The following is a 21,022-nucleotide window of genomic DNA, read 5'->3' as shown; positions in this document are numbered from 1 at the left end:
TTCCTTGAATTTTTGGTGGCAATTCGATCTTAAAGTATTGCTGAAAAAGACAAGTTTAATTAAGCTTGTACAACGTTGGATAAATTGATTAAGAGAATGCATCAGCTGGAAGGTTACCAAAGTATATTACTTTCCTGAATCCTGCCGAAAAGTCTCTCTTCGAAAATCGTCTTTCTAAAATTTAATTGCACCTCTTTGTATAAAGATTAGGACTAATTGAATCTACAACGACATTTGCAGATAAATCTGATGAGTAATGGTCGGTCTCTGGCTGGTAAATCGATACCCGAAGTGTTTTCTTAGTTGTCAAATTAATTGGCCTTTGAACTATAATTTTTTTTCCACTTTCGTATTTTTGTTTCACTTCCATTGCAAATGGTGTAATACGGATATTATCAGAGCTCTTTATTTTTTCAACCGAAGTCTGACTGAATTCTAACTCTCGTTGCGAAAACAACATTTACGTAACTTATTTGCGCCTCTATCATTTGTGGAAAAGAAACGTTCGTTTAAAATATCTGTGACCTTGTTTGCACAAAACTACACAAAATACTGAGGGTTATTTGAAGTATTCTCACAACCTATCTGCTTACTTTTTACCCGAATAAGTGCCGTTCAAAATTTTAAGCGTGGTTCTTGACTATTTTGTTCAAATCAAGTATTCAGAAGACTGCAGAAAAACCACTATTTTCAAGAAGGAAAATTTTTTCAACTCTCCTTGCGATAAAAAGTTTGATAACTTTTCACATTTAAGTTTGCTAACTTCGCGATGGCAATATCATCCATGTGGTAATATTCATGATCTTCCAGACATCGATCGCATGATTGGTCATTCTTTATGGATAAACTCTTCAATCTCATTCAATTCACGTTTTCCAAATTTAGGCGCCTTCACTGCCACCTACATCTACACTCCTGAACTGTTCCCAACCGTCTTGAGATCAACGGGAATGAACTTCGGATCAGCATTGGCACGAATCGGCTCAATTTCAGCTCCATTCGTGATCGAGATAAAAGTTGGACCCTACGAATGCCTACCCTTTCTCATATTTGCAGCAGTTGGCTTGGCCTCTAGCGTTTCAGTGATTCTATTTGCATTTGAAACAAAAGACAAGCCGTTTCTTTCCACTGTGGAAGAATTCAAACAAGCCGCAAAGACAAAAGAAATTCAGGAAAACAGATTTTCATAGATCGTCAATTTGTGACATTTTATATACAACTTAATCACCTCTGAATACAAAAATAATTAGGCCAGTAAGACTTTTGTTCAACAGTCTGCGATGACAGGATAGCATGGAAATTACATACATGTGACAACGGTCAATCCGAAAAAGCACCTCAAAATTCATCTTGAAACAGCATCTTTTAAATTTTTTGAAAATTCACAGTACACCCATTTTGACAGTTATGGCATTTAACCGAAAATGTTACAATCTATTTTAGCATTCTAGGACTAATTTTGTCAGAAAATTACCTAAAATTTCCATGCTAAGTTCTGGCAACGTATTCACAGTTCAAGCACAAGTTTGTAATAACCCGATAACTTAGTTGATCTTTTTGGGCACTTGGAGTATGACCGTTTTTGTTTCTAAGTAGTTGTTAAGAGAGTCCTCCCCGTACTCCCTCCCAATGCCAGACATTTTGAACCCACCAAAAGGAGTGTTTGCCTCTCCAGCATTGTAACAGTTGATCCACACAGTTCCTGCATCGATGCTACTTGCCACTGTGTATGCCTACACAAAAGATGAAACACAACTTTGAATTTTACCATCCTTGAAATAGACACCAATAGTGCTCTCGCTGGTACAGTTTCTCATATTAGTCTCGAGTGGAGGACGCCGGTAGAGCCGAACGGTCGCAGAGCACAATGTCATTAATGAGATTTAAAGCATTTACCGTGCTCTGATTGGTTGTAACTTTAGTGGATTTTTTTGTGAAAAAATGCCTACAAAATAGCGTAATTTTGAAATCAATGTAATCAATGATATCTCGAAAATCAAAGTAAACCATTAAAATCGAAGTAAAATAAATCGCACAAAAAAGCAACTTCTATAAGAGCAAAAACCAAACTGACAAAGAAAATATACGTAGCGTTGACAATATGGCACAACTGTAATTAATTTTGAGAGAAAAGAAATACAAGACAAAACCAAGGCCAGGAAAAGGAAATTGCCCGCCCCAATTGTCCAATTCTGATAGGAAACAAGGCGGCTCGATAATGTGCGATCGCACATAAGGTTCCGACCCCGCTCATCCACAATTTTGGCATAATTGTCTACCAAATGAGGAACAGATGGAAAAACACAAAAAATTCAAGTATTTTTCAAAAAAAAACTGGTGTATGAACGAAAAGATAGCCTCCAAAGCAAATAACTCAGTGGAGTAAAAAATGATGCATTAGATTGATGAGATATGCCGATTTTAAGAAAGCGAGCGAAGACGAAGGGCAAAATCAAACAACAATAACAAACATTAATTACATCAAAAAATTTTTGTCCGTTTTAAAAAACAAAACTTAATAACAAAGTCAAAATAGCGTCAGATAAAACTGAAAATAAACAAAATAAATTGTAATTCACCAGAAAAAAATGGTTATTCACCAGTTCATAATAAAGCTTGGTAACAATTAGACAAAAACGAACAGAAAATTTAAAGCTAGAAAATTCGCTGAATTTTAAAAAAAAGCAATTAATTACAAAGTAATTAAAACCATTGGGAATCAACATAAATATCCCATAGGGTTACAATTACCAGTGTTTACATAGAAGGGATTTAAGAACTCTTGGTATTCAATTTTTTATGCAGTTACAAAAAGAACAACAAATAGACAACAAACTAAAAATCAATTAAAGCTTGCCAGAAAAGTATGGCCTCCAAAATATGTTCGACTGCACCTTCATCGAACACCGATAATGTACTATGTGGCCGCTCATTATTGAAAAAAAGGCAACAATTAGACAAAAAAGAAAAAATGCAAAATTATGTAATACTTGTTTTTTTTTCGGAAAAAATTTATTTCCAAAAACATGAAAGCCATTATTTACTAAATTAAAAAATTGAATAGATTCGTTTATTCTTCCAAAAGAAGCCCTCGAGACCTGAAATTATCCAGAACAAGTCTTACGTCTACAAAAGAACGTCAAAAATGAAAAAAAAATAAAATTGATTGACTTTCTTTTGTGAAAAACCCGTGTCGAAGCCAGTAAAGTCATAACGAATTCTTTAAAAACATTAGATTTTGTGAAACCAATCCCTTTTAACACCTACCCTTGACAAAAATAATGTCATCTTTAACCTTTAATTAACGAGACCAGGTAACAAACAGACAATAAAAGGAACAAAATTGCGAAGTTGAAATGTTTTTTTTTTCATTTTGGAAAACAATTGTTTTCAAAGTCATGAAAGCCATTATCTATTTTCTAATATCAGAACATCGGCTAATCCAATCTTCCCGGAAAAGCAAATCAAACTTGGTCATTGTACAGGAAATTGAATATGACTAAAAACACAAAGTAAAAAGTACAGTTAAAGACAAAATTTAAAAAATTCTATTAAATTCTTCGAGAAAGTACTGTCGAAGCTGTCAAGTACCACAATCTATACCGTTAAGGATTTAAATACTATCAATTTTGCGTTATTTTGAATGCGAAAAATGTGATATATGAACTGACAATAACGTGATAATTTGACAAAAATAGAAAACATGAAAAATGGGCAAAAACCTAAAAATTAAAAAAAAAATTGTGAAATCTAGTAGTATCAAAGCCAGAACACAAAAACTTAAGGCGTAAAACCGCAATAAAGAGTAAATTGAACTCATCAGAAAAAGGGAGCACTCTTTGATTGCTGACACTAAGCTACGAGTTGACCACACTGAGAGAAAAATGGAGGCAAAATTTAATAAGCCATTTTTTATTTAAAAATCAAGTATTTTGAAAGTCAAAATGACAATAAGCTTTCAAGCAATCAACTAGTTAAATTAGTTTTGAGCTTATTAGGAGGCCAATAGGACCTATCACTAGTGAACTTTGATTTGAATTTTTTTTATAAAAAAACGTCTGACGACAATCCGAATTATTTTTGGATTGTAACGGTCCTAGATTGGTACATAACTAATCCTGCTAATGCTGGTTGTCCATCAGGAATATTTTTTTCTTTTTGGGAATATCATTGATATAGATATTGTGTTAGTTAAAATATCAAAAACAAATTCTGCGTTTTTGATAATCAACGAATAAAGTTAGCAAAAACGGCAAAGTTTTATTTACAGAGCATGCTCAACGGAATTTGAAGTGCAATTAGCCCCATTTTCAGTCTACAAAGATTGTGTTAGTGGTGTTTGGGTGTGCACTTCCTGCAAATTTAATCAGAGTGGACAAAAGAAACTTATTTCGAGCTGTTTTTGATCAAAAAGTCCGAATTTTGTGAAATATTTAGCTGGAATTTGTGACCAAAAAAATTCAATGAAAAAAGCCGACAATATGTTTTGTCTTTAAACGTAAAATCAACAACATTTTCTTGTAAAATTTTATTAAATTTTGTCAACATTGGCAAAACTTTAGTCAAAAATTCCGAAAAAAGGTGAATGAAATCAACGGAATTCACTCTATTTTCTCGAAAGTTTAAACCTTTTAAACCTCAATATCTCCCTGTCAAAAACGAAAATCAAAAAAATCTTTTTAATTCCATATTCTACGCTGGACAAGCTTTCTAATGATACGAAACTCAACTCTCTACGATGAATATATCGATCGGCCAAAATTGACTGAACAAAAAAAAACCCATTTGAGTATATATTTCCTTCCCCCCTCAAGAGGGGTCGGAACAACAAGACAATTGGAATATTAACAATAAAAGCTTTCAGACAAATTAAAAAAATTCTTTCTTAAGTGGTCACTTTGACACCACGAAAATGTCAATATGATAACTAAAAAAATATATTACCTGATCAGGGATTTTTCAAAGAAAACTTATATAATCTATTTCAAAGGGCTTTTCAATGATATGACACATGCTTTTATCGGAAAAGTGAAAAAAAACTGTAAAAGTGAACAAAAACGCCAGAATGATCACAAAATTTTGGAGCTCGATAACTCCCTGTAAAAAATGAATTTCGAAAAAATCTTTTTAATTCTATAATCTACGCTGGACGGGCTTTTTAATGATACCACTCATAAGTTTCTACGATGAATATATCGATCGGCGAAAATTCACTGAACAAAAAAAAACCCATTTGAGTATATAGTTCCTCCCCCCCATATGATGGGGTCGGAACAATAAACCCCTGGGTGAGTTTGACAGTGATTTTGTTCACAACTTACCTATCACAGCTTCTCAAAGCTCTTCTTGAGCATATGCTTCAATGGAAATGTTATTTTCGAAAAAGAAAAGTCAACTATGATCAACAACTGCTGAGACACAGCTGATTTTGAAATGTACGCCGCAGAGTAAAAAAGGAGAGTCAGAGAGACTAGATCAATGCTGCAAAATGAGGCTGAAATTTATGCTACTAGTTCTTATATAGGCCACTATATAAGATAAAATAGAACCAATTTTGGCCTAATACGGCCTATGATGATTAATACGCCGTTATTGTCACTTTCGGATCAGTACCTCAAAGTGTGACAGGAAAGCCACAAGCAAGTACTCTACTTTGTGTAGGAACGTCCGTTGGGAGTGAGACTTTTAAGAGATTTTTTACTAAAAGTGGCTTAAGGTATTAAATCCCGACTTTTTCTATTACTTTTTCCTCCAGTTTTATTTCTCACCTTCAAAAGTCTTAAGCTCGAAAGTCTTAAATCCCGGCTTTTTTTCTATAACTTTTCGCCGTTTTATTTCTTATAAAAGTCTTAAGCTCACTTTAGAGCCTTCCTGACACTTTTGCTTCGAGTTCCCAAAACGCCACTGGCCGAAATGAGCCAGTTGAGTGCACTTCTCTCTGAAGCACAAGTTCAATTTGCCCCTCCGATGAAAAAGTTTCCCTCGACCCAAATTAATTGCATAAGAGAACTTCCAAACAACAATGACTTCTTTATCCAACCCCAAGACGAAAGTTCAAGAGAATGTCTGATGAACGCCTCAAACCTACCTGTCTTTTTGATCACTTCCATTAAAGAAAGAGACACTCTGCCAAAAGCCAAATCTACACCCAGTTTTGTAATTGTAAATGATCACCCTAGCAAACAAGAGAACGAAGTGAAGGAAGAACTTCTCAACAACAATGCAATGAATGTTATCAAGGTGCTTCGGATAACAAGCAGGGCCACCGGAAAACCAACGAAACTGATTCGCGTGATAACTGATTGCACAAACCATGTGACAGCCGCAGTCAAAAATGGCGTTAGAATTGGCTGGGTGCTCCACCGCTGCAAGAAAAGAACCACCTCACATTTAACTATACTTCAAATGTCAAAAATTTGTTCATTCTGCAAGCGATTGTTAAGACGAATTGAGAGGTTTACGGTGTGCAGGCAAACACACTGCAAAAAGTTGCAATTAATCAAAAGAACAGGCAAAATGTGCAAACTGTGGTGGCTGGCTCAGTGTATAGAGGCTGTCCTGCATATCAAAGAGCCGCGACCGAAGAAAATAAACAGAAACGAAACGAAATACTCAAGTGCCATTTCAAGGAAAGATACTCAAATCACTGTCATTAACCACTACAAAAATTACTGTTCTAGTTGCTGAAGGTCTTAGTAAAATAAACAGTTTCAATACAATGTTCTGTAGCGATATAATCAGCGTCGTTAGCAACAGTGCCTCTAGAGTGATTAACGAAAGAATAGATGGACAAGAGATTCAAGATAATATCATGAAAATAAACCTGATGCAAACTGTTAACACAACAAACATGATTCAGTCTGGCGGCCAACAAACCCTTCAACATGGATAATCTTAAAATTTTACAATGGAACTGTCGTGGCTTAGAAAACGAAATTCATGAACTGTTCTTGTTTCTGACAAAAGGAAAGGTTGACAATGTTTGGTTAAATGAAGTCAAGAAATGGCAAAAACGTTTTGTACATGAAAAATACTTTATTGCAACAATCAAAAGCAAGCAGTTTTCATGCTTCTGTTATCATTGCAAAGAAGGGGATAAAGGTTAAAGGGGCCCGACAATTAAATCTAGAAAAATCAGTAACGGACAGGCATTAGAGATAATCGGTGTAAACTTGGCAACACCAATCATTGGAAACTTATGGCTAATCAATGTATACAATTCACCCAATCACGACCTAAATTTTAATGAAATATTTGACCTCAACCTCAACAACTTGTTCATCTGTGGCGATTTCAAATCTCCATCAAGAGCGCAAATGTACATAGAACACTGAAAACGGCGAAAAACTGTTTGAAATAATTGATGACGGAAACCTCAAGCTACTGAACAACGGTTATCCAACCTATCAATCTAATCAACATGAGAGCCAGAGCATGTTTGATTTACATTTCTGCAGCCTTTCAGTCTTTAAATATTTCGACAATTTTCAAGTAACGGAAGATTTTGGCAGCGACACTTACCTCATTGAAGCTCAAACAGAATAGGATTCAAAAGCAAAAGTCAATTTCACGAAGTTCAAAAAACAACCAAAAGTCAATTACAAAAATTCCTGCTTTTACCCACCGAAGTATCCAAATAAAGACAATCTGAACGAAATCAACCATTACCGCATCGAACTAATTCATAAACCAATCCAACAATCTTACGTAAAAAAAAACGAACCACAAAATTAGTCCAGAGATAATCAATCTAATCAAGCAAAAGAAAAATATAAGGAGGCAACTAAAAAGTGCAAAGGATGACAATTTCTATCGATTGAGAAGGGATATCAATTTCTTGCAAAGAGAAATTAGAAGGGCACTCAAACGTTCGAATGAAAGAGAAAACAGAAAGAATTGAAACAGCGAAACAAGCGCGAAATAAGGGGTTCTGGAGAGCAATTAAAATCATCACCAGCGATAAACAACAGCGATAAGCAGATATGCTGTAACTGACCATGAAAAATATGAAATGTTTAAAAGACTACTAAGTGAGACAATGAAAGAACACCAATACGAAAATGAGGACTTGAAGGAGTACTTTCTCGAGACAGAACATAACAAAAAACGTCTATTAGAAACCGATCCTTACGAAATAACTGAAGACAGCTTCTTAAACCTTGAAGAGTTCAATTAAATGCTGAAGCATAAAGATAAATCATGTCCCGGGCCAGACAAAATAAGCTACTGAAGGCGCTACCAAAAACATTGAAGCTTTCATATGCATAATTATTTACTGCTCAATTATCAATTCTTACGTGCCATGCCTTTGGAAAGATTCGCAAGTAACAATGCTTCTAAAACCTCAAAAAGACAGGAAGAAAGCAGAAAATTAGACCAATTAGCCTTACCAATTGCATTGCAAAGGTCTGCGAAACTTGTTAAAAATTTCATTCTAGGCCACTGTGACGCGAACAAAGTCTTTGTTGTGGCCAGGAGCAAACAGATGCACAACTGATAATCTCATTGTTTTAACTCAGCATATAAGTGAAGCATACCAGTGGTCAGAAAAGGTGGGCCTCGTCTGCATCGATATAGAAAAAGCCTTTGATGCAGTCTGGAGATTAGGGTTGATTGACAAACTTAACAAAATCAGTATACAGTAGAAAATCACCAAATGGGTGAAATCTTTCCTCTCACGAAGAAACGTTTACGTGAAAATCAAGAATACAAGAAGCGAGAAATTCTCAGCAACAGCTGGCGTCCCCCAGGGTAGCCAAAATTTCTCAGTTCGCAGATGACTTTACATTATATTACAGGTCAAAGTCAAGACAGTTATTACAAAGCAAACTCCAAGCTTCACTTAAAAAACTCATAAAGTGGTGTGATAGGCTCAAAAGCAAAATAAATCCCGCTTAAACAAATTACATGCTATTTAGAAACCCTTCGAAAAACCCTCCGTCGGGCGAATGGCTCTCAAACGACCAGCGAGCGGTTGGCTTCGTCAACAGCTAGCCACGGTTTAGTGACCTCAGGGCACTACCTCTTCATCCGTTTCTGAAGACGAAAGTCAAATGGGTCAGACAAAAAATCGGCCAAGAGAAAAATTGCATAAAGGACAAACAGGATTAATATATTAAAATAAAAATTGAATTATAAATTACTGATATCAAAATCTTGAAGAAAATTCCATAACATCTATCAACTATGTAATAAAATATCAAACCCCAGAGGAAATTCCGTGTCTCTTGAGGCCAGGGAAACCTAAAAAAAACAAAAAATTGTAAGCTTTGTTTAAAAAATTTGCCACAACTTGTGATGTTAAAAAGTTGAAAATTAATCCATGGCCAACAAAAATTTTCTAGTAACTTATTATCAAACACTAACGGAAGTTTTCTGACCCTTGAGGCTCAAAAAACCTGAATAATGACTATAAATGTCAAAAAAAAGGCAATAATTTTCAAAAATATGCCAAAATTCGTGACGTTAGAATCTTGCAAGACAATCCATTTAATCTCGAAAATATTCAGTAACCCATTTTCAAACCTTAGAGGAGGTTCCTTGGCTCTTGAGGCTGATAAATTTAAAAAACTACAAAAAATTTCAAAAAGACTTAAAAGCTAAAAAATTGCAAAAATTTGTAATATTAAAAAGTTGAAAAACTATTCCATTGCCATTAAAAATTTGTCAGTAACTTATTACCGAACCCCTCAGGATGTTTCCTGGCCCTTGGGGCTAGAAAGACCATAATAAGGAAAAAAGTGTCGAAAAATTTGAAAAAAAATTGCACGTTTTGTCAAAAAATTGCTTAAATTCGTGATATTAAAAAGTTGAAACCATTTCATTACAACCAGAAACAATGCAGTAACCTATTATCGAACCCTAGAGGATGTTCTTTGACACCTAGGGCTGATAAAAATAAAAAAGTCAAAAATCTTCAAAAAGCTTGAAAAAAATTGCAAAATAGTAAAAACTTGCGTTTTTAGCAAGCGGTTGATCGTCAGTAGCTAGCCACGGGAGGGAGGTCGGGGGTCACTGGGGGTTGATAAGGGGTATTACTGGGGTGGGGGCGTTAGCGCGGTGGGGGGGGGGGTGGGTGAAGCAATAGGAGGCGGGGTCAAGTGAGGGTTGGGTGCCTTCAACCTCTAAGAACCGCCCTTCACACCATAAGTTTAAGTACAAGTCTCAAAAACAGTTTGAGCTGAAACGGAGCTGAAAGGCTCTAAGAGCACTTAATGCCCGCTGGGCGCTACCTGTTTATCCCGTTTTTGAGGACGAAAACTCAAAAAGCGTCAGACAAAAAATCGGTCGAGCGAAAAATCGCATAAAAAAAGACCGACAGGACTAATATAATTGCTACAAACTTCGTTTGAGAGCAATTAATTAGTTCTACGTCTCAAAGAAACGAATAGGTAATGCCCAAAAAATAGTTGCAAAAGAACCTTTGACTTTCTGATTGCGTAAACTACCTGACAATCAAGTTTCTCATCCTTTTTAATGATTTAAAATCAGAGAGCATCTGATTTAAGAGTTTCTCAATTACGTATAACAAATCCAATTCAAATTTCAATTCAATCCAATTCATTTCCATTCAATTTACCTCAATTCAATTCAATTCTTTCAATTCAAACATTCAACTTATTTAATTTGAGACAAATTCATTAGCCACGAAAAATGAACGAAAATTTGTAACGTGAAGGCAATTCTCGCGCCAAAATGTGTGTATATTGGAGCAACACATCAGTATAAGAAATGCAAAAAACAGCGGGAGTTCGATCATCCCACGCGCCGCAGCTGTCTCGAGAAACAGACATAGCTGATTGATGGTCAGCCCTTCTTCTAGCTTTAGCTTAGTTCAATTTTTTTCGCTTTTACTTACTTGTTCTTTCTTTCTCTCCCTGACAAAACTTACCGTCCTACTTAACAATGACGAATAACAACTGCGAACGCAGCTAGCCAGAAACACACAACGACAAGTAATAGCAATCAGGAAAAGCCAGTAAAAACCCTCCACGGTGTTAAAAATAGCTCCAGACCCCAGTAACAGTACAGTTCAGAGCCAATTTTCCAAATTCAAACTCAAATTCACAAACTCTTGAAACTCCTATTGTAATAATCTTGATTGTTAATGGTTGTACATGAATTTCTTTCGCAGTTAATAATTGAACCAATTTTGGTGCGCTTTCATTGATGTATAATAGTCTAAATAGTTAAATAGTCTAATAGATTAAATAGTCTCTCAACTAGATACAACTCACTCAAATAGTAAATCTCAAGCTGAAATTTTGCGTTAAAAATACAAACGAGTACCAAAGTTACAACAACTTTGTTCGAGAGCAATTTAAAATGAATATTCAGTTGCAGAGGGACAAAATAACTGAGAAAAGTATTCTCAGCATCTTGAGATATCCAGTTCAGAAATGATGCAGGAAAGAAATTAACATAAACCGACTAACATAGGAAAAATTGCTCTCGAATGACATGCGGGGCGTACGTTTTTCTATATGAGTGCAAAGATATCAGACAAAGGTAGCGTTCGAACCCCGACCTTCCGAGTCCGATTCCTTCACCTCGGCAGAGGCATTAACCACTCGGCTATCAGGGCCTTGTCATCGTATCTCTAAAAATCGGTTTTGTGCGTGAAAAAGTTACTTGAGAAGCCAAAGATTATTTTAGAAAAGCGCAAAGACTATTCTATTACAACTAGCTTTCACCGGGGATGGGGACAGGGTTAGATGCGGGGTATTATGTTCAGTAAGGGATAGACTACTAGTATAGTAAAAAAAAAATGGGACCAATTTCTGCGCGCTATCCATTTGACTTACATTAGTGAACTGCGATCACATGAGTTTAGCTGTCTAAAATTGTGACTGATTGAGCATCTTATTAGATCAAGCATATATCAAGAAGTCAAGCGTGATAAACGTCATGGGGAACGTCAATTCAATTAACATGACCAAAAAGGCTAGAGGAAAACATAACCGATTATGTCCGAGCGGCTGGAAGTGCTTTTATTTTAGCGCTTGATTTTATGACAAGATTTAAATTTTTTTAAGAAATCAATTTCGGCGCACTTTCTAAAAGACTTCGGCGCACTTACTAAAAGTAAACTGCCGCTAATTAAATTATGTTCCTTGTAATTTAGAATGAGAGCAAATTGACACAAAAAATCAAGAAGTTAAGCGTAAGAACTTCAGCTAAACAATAATCGTGGTGCGACGAAAAATCGTTTGTAGGAAAAATGCAGACAGCCAGACAAAACGGCCGGACAAAAAATTTTCAGCTAAATATTTTGCGAGAAGAGCAGATAAGGTCGATCTCTTTATATTGCCATCAAAATAACAGCGGAGCCCCGCTTACTCAAAACGAAATTGTTCTCTAAACTGAACCCTTAGTCAAAGGGGCTCTCATGATACTGTAATTTGAGGCAGGCCAGCAATATCTATACAGTTATCGCAAATCAAGTAGTCTATTAAAATACCGAATTTTGTAAACCAACCTTGTCAACATCTTTTGTGAAGACAGCACCACCTAAACCATACTGTGTGTCATTAGCCCTCTTCACTACTTCCTCCATAGTCTTGAATTTAAATATAGACTGCACTGGTCCGAATATCTCCTCTTTCGCTATTCGCATCTTGTCTTCAACATCCGCAAACACAGTCGGTTCCACCCAGAAGCCAGCTTGGTCCATTGATTTACCACCAAACACAACCTATCCAAATAGAGAGGTACTTGCATACACATGCCTTCTTACACCACTTCAGGGTTGTTTCTACAGAAATACCGCTCAAAATTTCCAGAATTTTAATCCAAAAAGTTGTTCTCTGGTTTTTTAACTAACTCCAGACATTAAAAATTTCGTCCTTCAACAAACTGCTTCATAATTATTGTTTATTTGTAGATTCTAAATACTCTTCCCCTTACACCATACTCAAGCACAATACTCACCTTAGCACCTTCTTTCTTTCCACTTTCAATCAAATCGATGATTTTATCTTTCTGCTCTTTGTCAATTTGGGGTCCATGTTGAGTGTCATCATTTTTTGGACTCCCGACAACTCGGGACTCTGCCAGTATTTTGGAAATTTCCACGAACTGATCATAAATATCTTCCTGGACAAAGGTTCTGGTTCCAGCACAACAACACTGGCCCATATTTGTCATGGCAGCTTCTTGTGCTACAGTCGCTGCATACTCCAAATTATCGTAGTCAGCAAAAATGATGTTAGGGCTTTTACCACCCAATTCTAAAGTGACTCTCTTCAAGTTTGAGTCACCGGATGCCTTCATGATAAGCTTGCCAACCTCTGTTGAGCCAGTAAAGGTGATTTTGTTGACCTGAATATACACAATAAATCGATAACACAAACATCAATCACGAATTCAAAATCCTCAAAATTTTGTATCATTTACGATTAAACACGTTCTGCAATCACCTCAACTCGGGTTTCCCGGAATCAAGTTGAAAGCATTAGCCTTCCAGTGAACCGAAACTTGATACACCTTGATACGAAACATACTAAATCTTGTTAAATCTTGCCAAGATCTTGACATGGTACTTACCATGAAAATATCAAGATTTGTACGAAGTTGCAAGGTCTTTGCAAGGTATCAAGATACAAGATCTTGGCGAGATAACCAAAAAAGATTAACCATGACATGGCCAGATATACCAAACTGCAAAAATTAAAAAGCACCTTTAAACAAAATTTAGCACGAATTCATATGGTTAAGCACGAATTATCAATATTTATCAAGAAGCAGCTGACACAGTCACGTGTAATTTCGTGCACGTTAGATTTATATAACAAATAATTTTTGAGGTCTTTGGTTGAGTTAATTCTAACCTACCAGATACAAGTGTTCTCAGCAACGCAATGATAGAGCAGCACAACTTTAGAACTTGTTTAGAGTGAAGCGTACCTCCATGTTATTGGCTAGAGCAGCACCAGCGGTAGGTCCGTATCCAGGCAACACTGCCACCACACCTGAAGGGAATCCTACTTCTTTGCACAAGGCAGCAATGTATAGGGCAGTGAGAGGTGTCTGTTCAGCTGGTTTCCCGATGAACACGTTTCCACAGGCCAGAATAGGAGCTAAAAGGTTTTAAAAAAATGGTTTACAGAAAGGCAAAAATATTGAAACAAAAATAACTTTACAGAAAAGAGACCAATTAGAAGGCGGAGAAATCGACGCAATTGTCTTCAAAATTACAAATCCAATAACTGATTGTTCACTGCATATCCAATTAATTTCCTCACCAAATCATGCGCAAGTTGAAAAGAGCAAAAATGGTTGAATTTTCTGGGCCGAAGTTTCCAGTATTTCTGACGATTTCATACCAGCTACTACCGAACAATATTGAAACATCCATTTACCTAGTTTAAGCGTGAACATGGCAATTGGGTAGTTCCAGGGTGTGATAGCAGCACATATACCAACTGGTTGCTTCTTAGTCACTGCAAAGTAGTCTCCATCACAAGGAATAGTTTGGCCACAGATCTTGTCGCACCATCCAGCGTAATAGCGGATAACACCAGCTGAGAACTTAATATCACCTAAATACATCACAAAACCATAACGAGAGCATGACCAAAACGATAACTAAATATATGATAGATACCAAAACAGCTCCATTGGGGTATCGTTTTCATTAACATTGAAAATCGAAGTAAAACGCCAAACGATCACTTTGCCGATGAGACAACATTATAGAGCAAAAAGACGCAAAACTGTGTGATTAACAGTAAGAACTCGGCAATAAACTTAAAAGTCTTGTTCAAAAATCTTTTCTCAACAGAGTTACTTTATTCTAGCGTACTGCAGACTATGAATTACATTTACTGAGGTTTCGTTATTTCAAAACCTCTTTCCTTGTTGCTGCTGTTTCTAGATCACCAAATGGAAATTTAAAATTTTCTTGAAATTTTAATTGATAATGTGATTGCTGCTTGCCTTGATGAGCCCATTGTTATATTAGGAGACTTCAATGTACATCTGAATGATGATAGTGCGTCGTCAGCAGAGATTATAAAATGTTTCAGTACAAAATGCCCTTCAACCAACACACAATAAAGGCAGTAATTTGAATCTTATGATCAGTAACACTTCTGCCATATTGAAAGATGTCGACATTGATGAAACAACACCTAGCGACCAATACTTCATTAGTTGTTGGCTTGAATCAATTCTTACCTGCAACAAGAGAAAGCTGAAGATTTTTAGACCCTATCCCAAGGTTTCACGGGAAACTTTAGCCAATTATTTGACCTTGACATTAAACTTAAACGATCATATAATTGATCCTGAAATGAAGTCAAATTTTTAGAGGATTTAGTGGTCCTTCTTACTGATGACCATGCTCCCACAGGCTGAATATACATAAGAATGTAGGTTATATGATAGACGTCTACGTGAGTTAAAGCGTATCAAACTGAACGAGCCCATTGAAAACATCCGAATTTGACGAACCGATTAATACAACGTGAAAAACTGCCTTGAAAGATTCGCTTGGGAGAAACAATATTGAAACGGCTACAAAAAACTAAGAGCAACAATGAAATTGCCCAATCTTTCAATACTTTCTTTCATTCGTGACAAAGTTGATGAACTAACTAAAGCCCAAGAACATGTTTTTTTTTGGATTAAGCTGAAGAACTTTTTAATGATATAACTCAAAACTCTGTAAGAGTATCATTAATGCTGTCATTGAGGCAGCAAATTATATCCGAGTCTACTTTTCCAGATGATTGCTTTAAAACGAAATACAGAATATTACAAACTATTGTTTAAGAATTACATGCACTTTATCTGCGATCTTAGAAACACTTGTTTTGAGACAGGAGTGTTTCCCAGTGTGTTCAAGAATTCAGTTAAAATCCGACTACTTAAGAAAATGAAACCTGTCACGAAGAATACTTTTCTTGCTAAAGTTATGAAGCGCATTACAGTTTTCGAAAAGTTTCAACTAATCGACCTAAAAGGCTCAACGTAGATGGGTGAGAACCTAACCTGGGGCAAAAGACTGTTAGTCAGGTGCAGTTACCACGAGGCTAAGGAGGGCTGAAAGTATCCTCGCCCAGAGGGCGAATTTCCTGTCCTGGGTACTACGTGTTTTGTAATTGCTCACAAACTAAGTTTGAATTTCTTTAAAAAAACGTGATTATCTGCAAAGTTTTATATGTACAGATTGTGCGCTATTCTAGAACACTCTTAGCTTTTAACAATGTTTTTCACGCTTTATCTTTTGATTTTTGCGTGATCTCAAATGCTCTCAATCTGAAATATGTTAATTGATACGAAAAAAGCAATTGTGAGAAACGATTGTATGTAGACGTTATAGCGGAGTTGGAAAGATGGAGGACTGATATTCTGAGGGTCGAGGGCTCAAACCCGTGTCGGGTACCCTCCCTTTTGTAGACATGAAAATGTCTAATCAACACCAAGCCGTCTGTTGTTCGAGAGGAATTCTTGCGACGCGAGTCTGTTTATGTTCCTGTGTTGGTTTGGCAGATGAAAAAAGGTTATCCTCCCATATATTAAAGGCCTCAGCTCTAAAATTGGACAACATTTTTGCATGTTTAAGGGACCTCTAGAAGCGCATGTTTCAGCCGCATTGAGCCGCTTGGTTACGCGAACACTTCGAGAGAGGTCAATGACCTAAAAGGCTCAACGTAGATGGGTGAGAACCAAACCTGGGACAAACAACTTTTAGTCGGATGCAGTTACCACGAGGCTAAGGAGGGTTGAAAGTATGCTCGCCCAGAGGGAGAATTTCCTGTCCTGGGTACTAGGTGTTTCTTAATTGCTCACAAACTAAGTTTGAGGTTCTTAATTTAAACGTATTTTTCCGCAAACTTTTAGATGAACAGATTCTGCGCTATTCTAGAACACTCACAGCTTTTAACAATGTTTTTTACGCTTTATTTTTTTATTTTTGCGTGATCTCAAATGCTCTCAATCTGAAATATGTTAATTGATACGAAAGAAGCAATTGTGAGAAACGGTTGTATGTAGATGTTATAGCGCAGTTGGAAAGATGAAGGACTGCTATTCTGAGGGTCGAGGGTTCAAACCCTTGTCGGGTGCCCTCTCTTTTGTAGACATGAGAATGTCTAATCAACACGAAGCCTTCTGTTGTTCGAGAAGAATTCTTGCGACGCGAGTCTTTATGTTCCTGTGTTGGTTTGGCAGATGAAAAAAAGTAATCCTCCTACATATTAAAGGCCTCAGCTCTAAAATTGGACAATTTTTTTGCATGTTTAAGGGACTTCTAGAAGCGCATTTTTATGAGCCGCATGGTTACGCGAACACTTCGAGAGAGCTCAATGACCTAAAAGGCTCAACGTAGATGGGTGAGAAGTGAGAACCGAACATGGGACAAAGGACTGTTAGTCAGGTGCAGTTACCACCAGCCTTGAAAGTATGCTCACCCAGAGGGAGGATTTACCGACCTGGCTTTGAATTAACTTTTTGATGTTTGCGTAATCTCAGATGCTCTCAATCTGAAATATGTTTATTGATAGGATAAACGCGATTGTGAGAGACGGTGGTTTGTAGTGGTTATAGCGCAGTTCGTAAGATGGAGGACTGTTAACCTGAAGTTTGAAGTATTTTTCTGTTACCATTATTCATGGTCAACAGCGCTCCTGTCGTAACTTGTTTTAGGGGTCCTTAATCAAGCAACCTAGCTTAATAAATGCGTTTTGAGACACGCTTTACCATAATTTTTAAGCTCCTAAAATGCACATTTTTTGCGCTCATTAAGCATGCGGTATAGCAAAAACAAGCAAGTAACAGTAACAAACGCCATTGTCCAGAAATTTGCTGTAGAAAGAGCAAAAGACAAATCCAATACGCATAGATAGCTTAAGTGGTGAGACCTATGGCTGTTAAACGAGGGGCATGGGTTCGAGCCCGAATTGGTGAGAAACAGAAGCATTTACTTCGTTTAAACCTTCTATTCGTGTAAATGCTTTTATTGTTATGGTTTTGCGGACTTGGTAGTTATATCTCATCTGGATATTATACAGCTAAATAGTCGCTTATGGTAATTTTGACAATTGAGTAAAATATCAGTTATAATTTGGCTTCAGTCTTTTGTCCTGACACCGGTTCAATGATAATTGTAAGGTTCTCTGTTGGTTTAAAACCATTTTCACAATTAGAGTTTACTCTACACAGCTCCACTTTGAAGTGCTGACAAGTTTAACCAATGGTCTTCGACCACATTTATTCAAAGCTTTGAGTAACTAATAGCAAAACTTCAACCACCGCTCGCTCTTAATTAAGAACACCAGCAATCATTGTTCTACACTCTGGCCAAGAAAATGCAATATTACTTACGGCAGCCTTTGAAAAGGGCAAGTCAAATAAACAATTTTTTGCCATGAACTAAAGAGTTAAATAACAAAGTTTCCTTGTTTTTATATTCTTAGTCAATGGAAAGACTTCATGATTTCTTCAAAGGTACAGATGAAACACACAAAACCGACCACCAAAATTTGCATCAAATGGGCGACCCACAAAATTATTCATTGAAAATTTTAATATCAACTCATAACAGGACATCATTACACGCAAGGGTAAGCCTTGTCGATTAAGGTATTATGGCAAAATTAAGGACTAAGAATTGTTAGCGGATCCGCTACCGAAGTCCATAGACCAAGGCACTTTATACAGCCTGATTATTCTAAACTGAATTAGAAACAGTATCCTAAAATATTCAGCTATCCAATGTACCGTGCACTAAGTAACACTTCAAAATATGAAAAAGTGAAATACACCGGACAGCCAAGAAGTTGAATCGCGTTACCTAACATAACTTTCTAGCTTATATGAAGCTGACGACTAACCAAAGAAATGTTTGCAAAGCGACCAGGGGTGGCTCTCTCGAAAACACAAACGTCTGATTTTTCAAATTTAAGTAAAATTTATTAAATTAACTTAATTCTGACATTCTCAAGGTCCTGTGGCTTAGCGGTTAAAGCGCCTGTCTAGTAAACAGGAGATCGGTGGTTCAAATCCGCCCAGGACCTTTTGCCAACTTGACGAATAAGTCAGGAATTTTAACTTTCAAGACAACCATCATGACAATATAACCATCTATAATTGATCTTTTCACACCATAATAAAATTGAAATTTTTTAGTTGTAGTCCCCATATTGCAGTACTATTGTAATCTCCCTATTACTATTGTAATCTCCCTATTACAGTACTATTGATATCATATAGTAGTGCATACAAGTATTTGGGGTGTGACGGAATCCAGTCAACTACTGACACAGCACGCTTTATTAAACTTAGCAAAAAAGATTATCATTAAAAGTCGGATCGTCAAATAAGGATCGTTATGGCGTGTCACCCACCAGCTTTGTGGCTACTTACTATTTTCACTCCAACAGCAGGTGGTAAATTTTTACATAATGATTTACTATGTAATTGCCCGTGCTTTGAAACTTCCCGATGCATAACGTATTTTTTTTTGGGGGGGGGGGGGGGGGGGGTTGTCTGTACATAACAAAAAGCCAGGTCCTAGTTTGATAGACATTCAAACAATATCAACAAAAATTTAAACTGCAGTCACATAGAGACAGAAGAGACACCGAAAAGCGCACAACTTATTTACTTCTAACCATAATTTTAGTCTACTGACCAATAGAGTCCTGAAGCAACTTCCCGCAGTCCGCTGTTTCCAATTCAGCCATATAGTTCACATCCCGCTCGAATAAATCTGCCAATTTTAAAAGCATCAGTCCACGCTTTGAAGCGTCTATAGAGCGCCATGTAGATCCAATTTCGAATGCCTGTTAACAAGAGAAAAGGAAATATAGAAAGACATTTTTGAGTCGTGTTCATCAGAACAACTTCAGTTAGATCAGGTCAACAAAAAAGATCAACAAAAATAAACCGACTAACGACAGAAAAAATGCTCTAGAATGACAGGCGGGGCAATATAATTCAGGGGCTGTCGCCTAGATAAAAAGCGCAAAACATCAGACAAATGTAGGCTTGGAAACCCAACCTCATAAGTCCGATTCCATCATCTCGACAGAAGCATTAACCACTCGTCTATCAGGGGGCCTTGTCATTGTAGCTCTAACAATTGGTGGTGTTTGAACAACAAACTTTATTTCGGAGTGAGCAATTCAAATCAATCAAAAATCAAGAAGAAGTTTTCCAATCATTGTTCCTTCCTATCATTACGTATTGCTCGCAGGCATGACTCCCAAACAACACAAACCTATGAAATCTGAAAGAGTGCAAGCAGTGGTATCAAGGTGGATTCTTCTCTCCATTCAGCGTTACAAAGAGAGACTATTAAAACTTAAATTACTATCTCTTAGTCTCCATGTAGAGATGCACGACCTGCTTCGAAAAAGCAGGCAACAAAACAAGACAATATTGTGGAGGAGAATACAAATTGAAACAAAACCGGCCGTTAAAATCCGACGAAAATTACTTCTATCGAACAAAATCGAACATCAACAAAACTTTGTAATTTTGGAAGTGAAATGAACAAAAGGAAAATTAGCGATCTGTACTGGAGTTTCTTCGCCAATAAAAACAACTACGATCATAAATGCACCTGAAGGATCATTTCCAACTGCTGAAACTGCAATAACTGGAAGAAAATTATAATAAACATCAGTCCAATGGCAATCTAAAAACTATCTAAAAAACATGATGAACTCAGATATTCAGATTAGGACTTAACAACCTTGAGCCGATACCTTAAAAGCCTTAACTACTACTTCAGAAGGAAAGCGGAAAAACGGCCAAGCAAAAATTCAGCATTAAAAACCTAGCCGGTAGAATACCGGAAACGACTCGAAGGGTCGTACAAAAAAACTCTTTCAACCCTACCTATTTCAGAAAAACGAAAGAAACAAAAAGCCATGTACAGTGTGAAAAAAAAATAGTGAAAGTGCCGGCGGTTAAGTTGTGGGAGGGTCTTCGTGGGGGGCGATATGGGTATGTGGGGTGGAGGGGGGCGTGGGGAGCTAGTTGGGGGGGGGAGGGGGTTAGATTAGATAGATTG

The 21,022-nt window shown here is 36.8% G+C and overlaps 3 protein-coding genes and 1 non-coding gene across 4 annotated transcripts in view; 2 read left to right on the top strand and 2 right to left on the bottom strand.

Annotated features, from left to right (window-relative positions):
* The window catches only part of LOC142343038 (organic anion transporter 3-like), a 35,621-nt gene extending 34,378 nt beyond the window's left edge, over positions 1 to 1,243 (top strand). The window contains exon 5 of the mRNA XM_075394725.1: positions 886 to 1,243. Coding sequence (XP_075250840.1) covers positions 886 to 1,190 — 305 coding nt within the window. The 3' untranslated portion in view covers positions 1,191 to 1,243. The remainder of the gene's footprint in view (positions 1 to 885) is intronic.
* Positions 1 to 21,022, bottom strand: part of LOC142342880 (cyclin-dependent kinase 1-like) — a 418,971-nt gene that overhangs the window by 386,620 nt on the left and 11,329 nt on the right. The gene's annotated exons all lie outside the window — the stretch shown is intronic.
* On the bottom strand, positions 1,168 to 19,805 carry LOC142342879 (retinal dehydrogenase 2-like). The gene is made up of 6 exons (XM_075394525.1): positions 19,637 to 19,805; positions 14,361 to 14,540; positions 13,906 to 14,078; positions 12,931 to 13,320; positions 12,479 to 12,694; positions 1,168 to 1,733 (listed from the first exon to the last, which is right to left on the bottom strand). Exons 1-6 carry the CDS (start codon positions 19,731 to 19,733, stop codon positions 1,545 to 1,547), a joined length of 1,245 nt encoding a protein of 414 aa, XP_075250640.1. The 5' UTR covers positions 19,734 to 19,805; the 3' UTR covers positions 1,168 to 1,544.
* On the top strand, positions 18,947 to 19,019 carry Trnat-agu (transfer RNA threonine (anticodon AGU)). Its single transcript has one exon. It is a non-coding gene; the product is annotated as a tRNA-Thr (tRNA).

Source organism: Convolutriloba macropyga, chromosome 7 (assembly GCF_964194025.1).
Source record: "Convolutriloba macropyga chromosome 7, txConMacr16.3, whole genome shotgun sequence".
Classification (NCBI taxonomy): Eukaryota; Metazoa; Xenacoelomorpha; order Acoela; family Convolutidae; genus Convolutriloba; species Convolutriloba macropyga.
This window is presented reverse-complemented; position numbering and strand designations above follow the sequence as displayed.

Coding starts and splice junctions, on each gene's coding strand:
- LOC142342879 (XM_075394525.1), bottom strand. CDS start 19,733: ATGCTTTTAAAATTGGCAGATTTATTCGAGCGGGATGTGAACTATATG. Junction 14,541..19,636: donor GTTGCTTCAGGACTCTATTG/GTCAGTAGACTA, acceptor TGATGTATTTAG/GTGATATTAAGTTCTCAGCT. Junction 14,079..14,360: donor CATGTTCACGCTTAAACTAG/GTAAATGGATGT, acceptor AAAACCTTTTAG/CTCCTATTCTGGCCTGTGGA.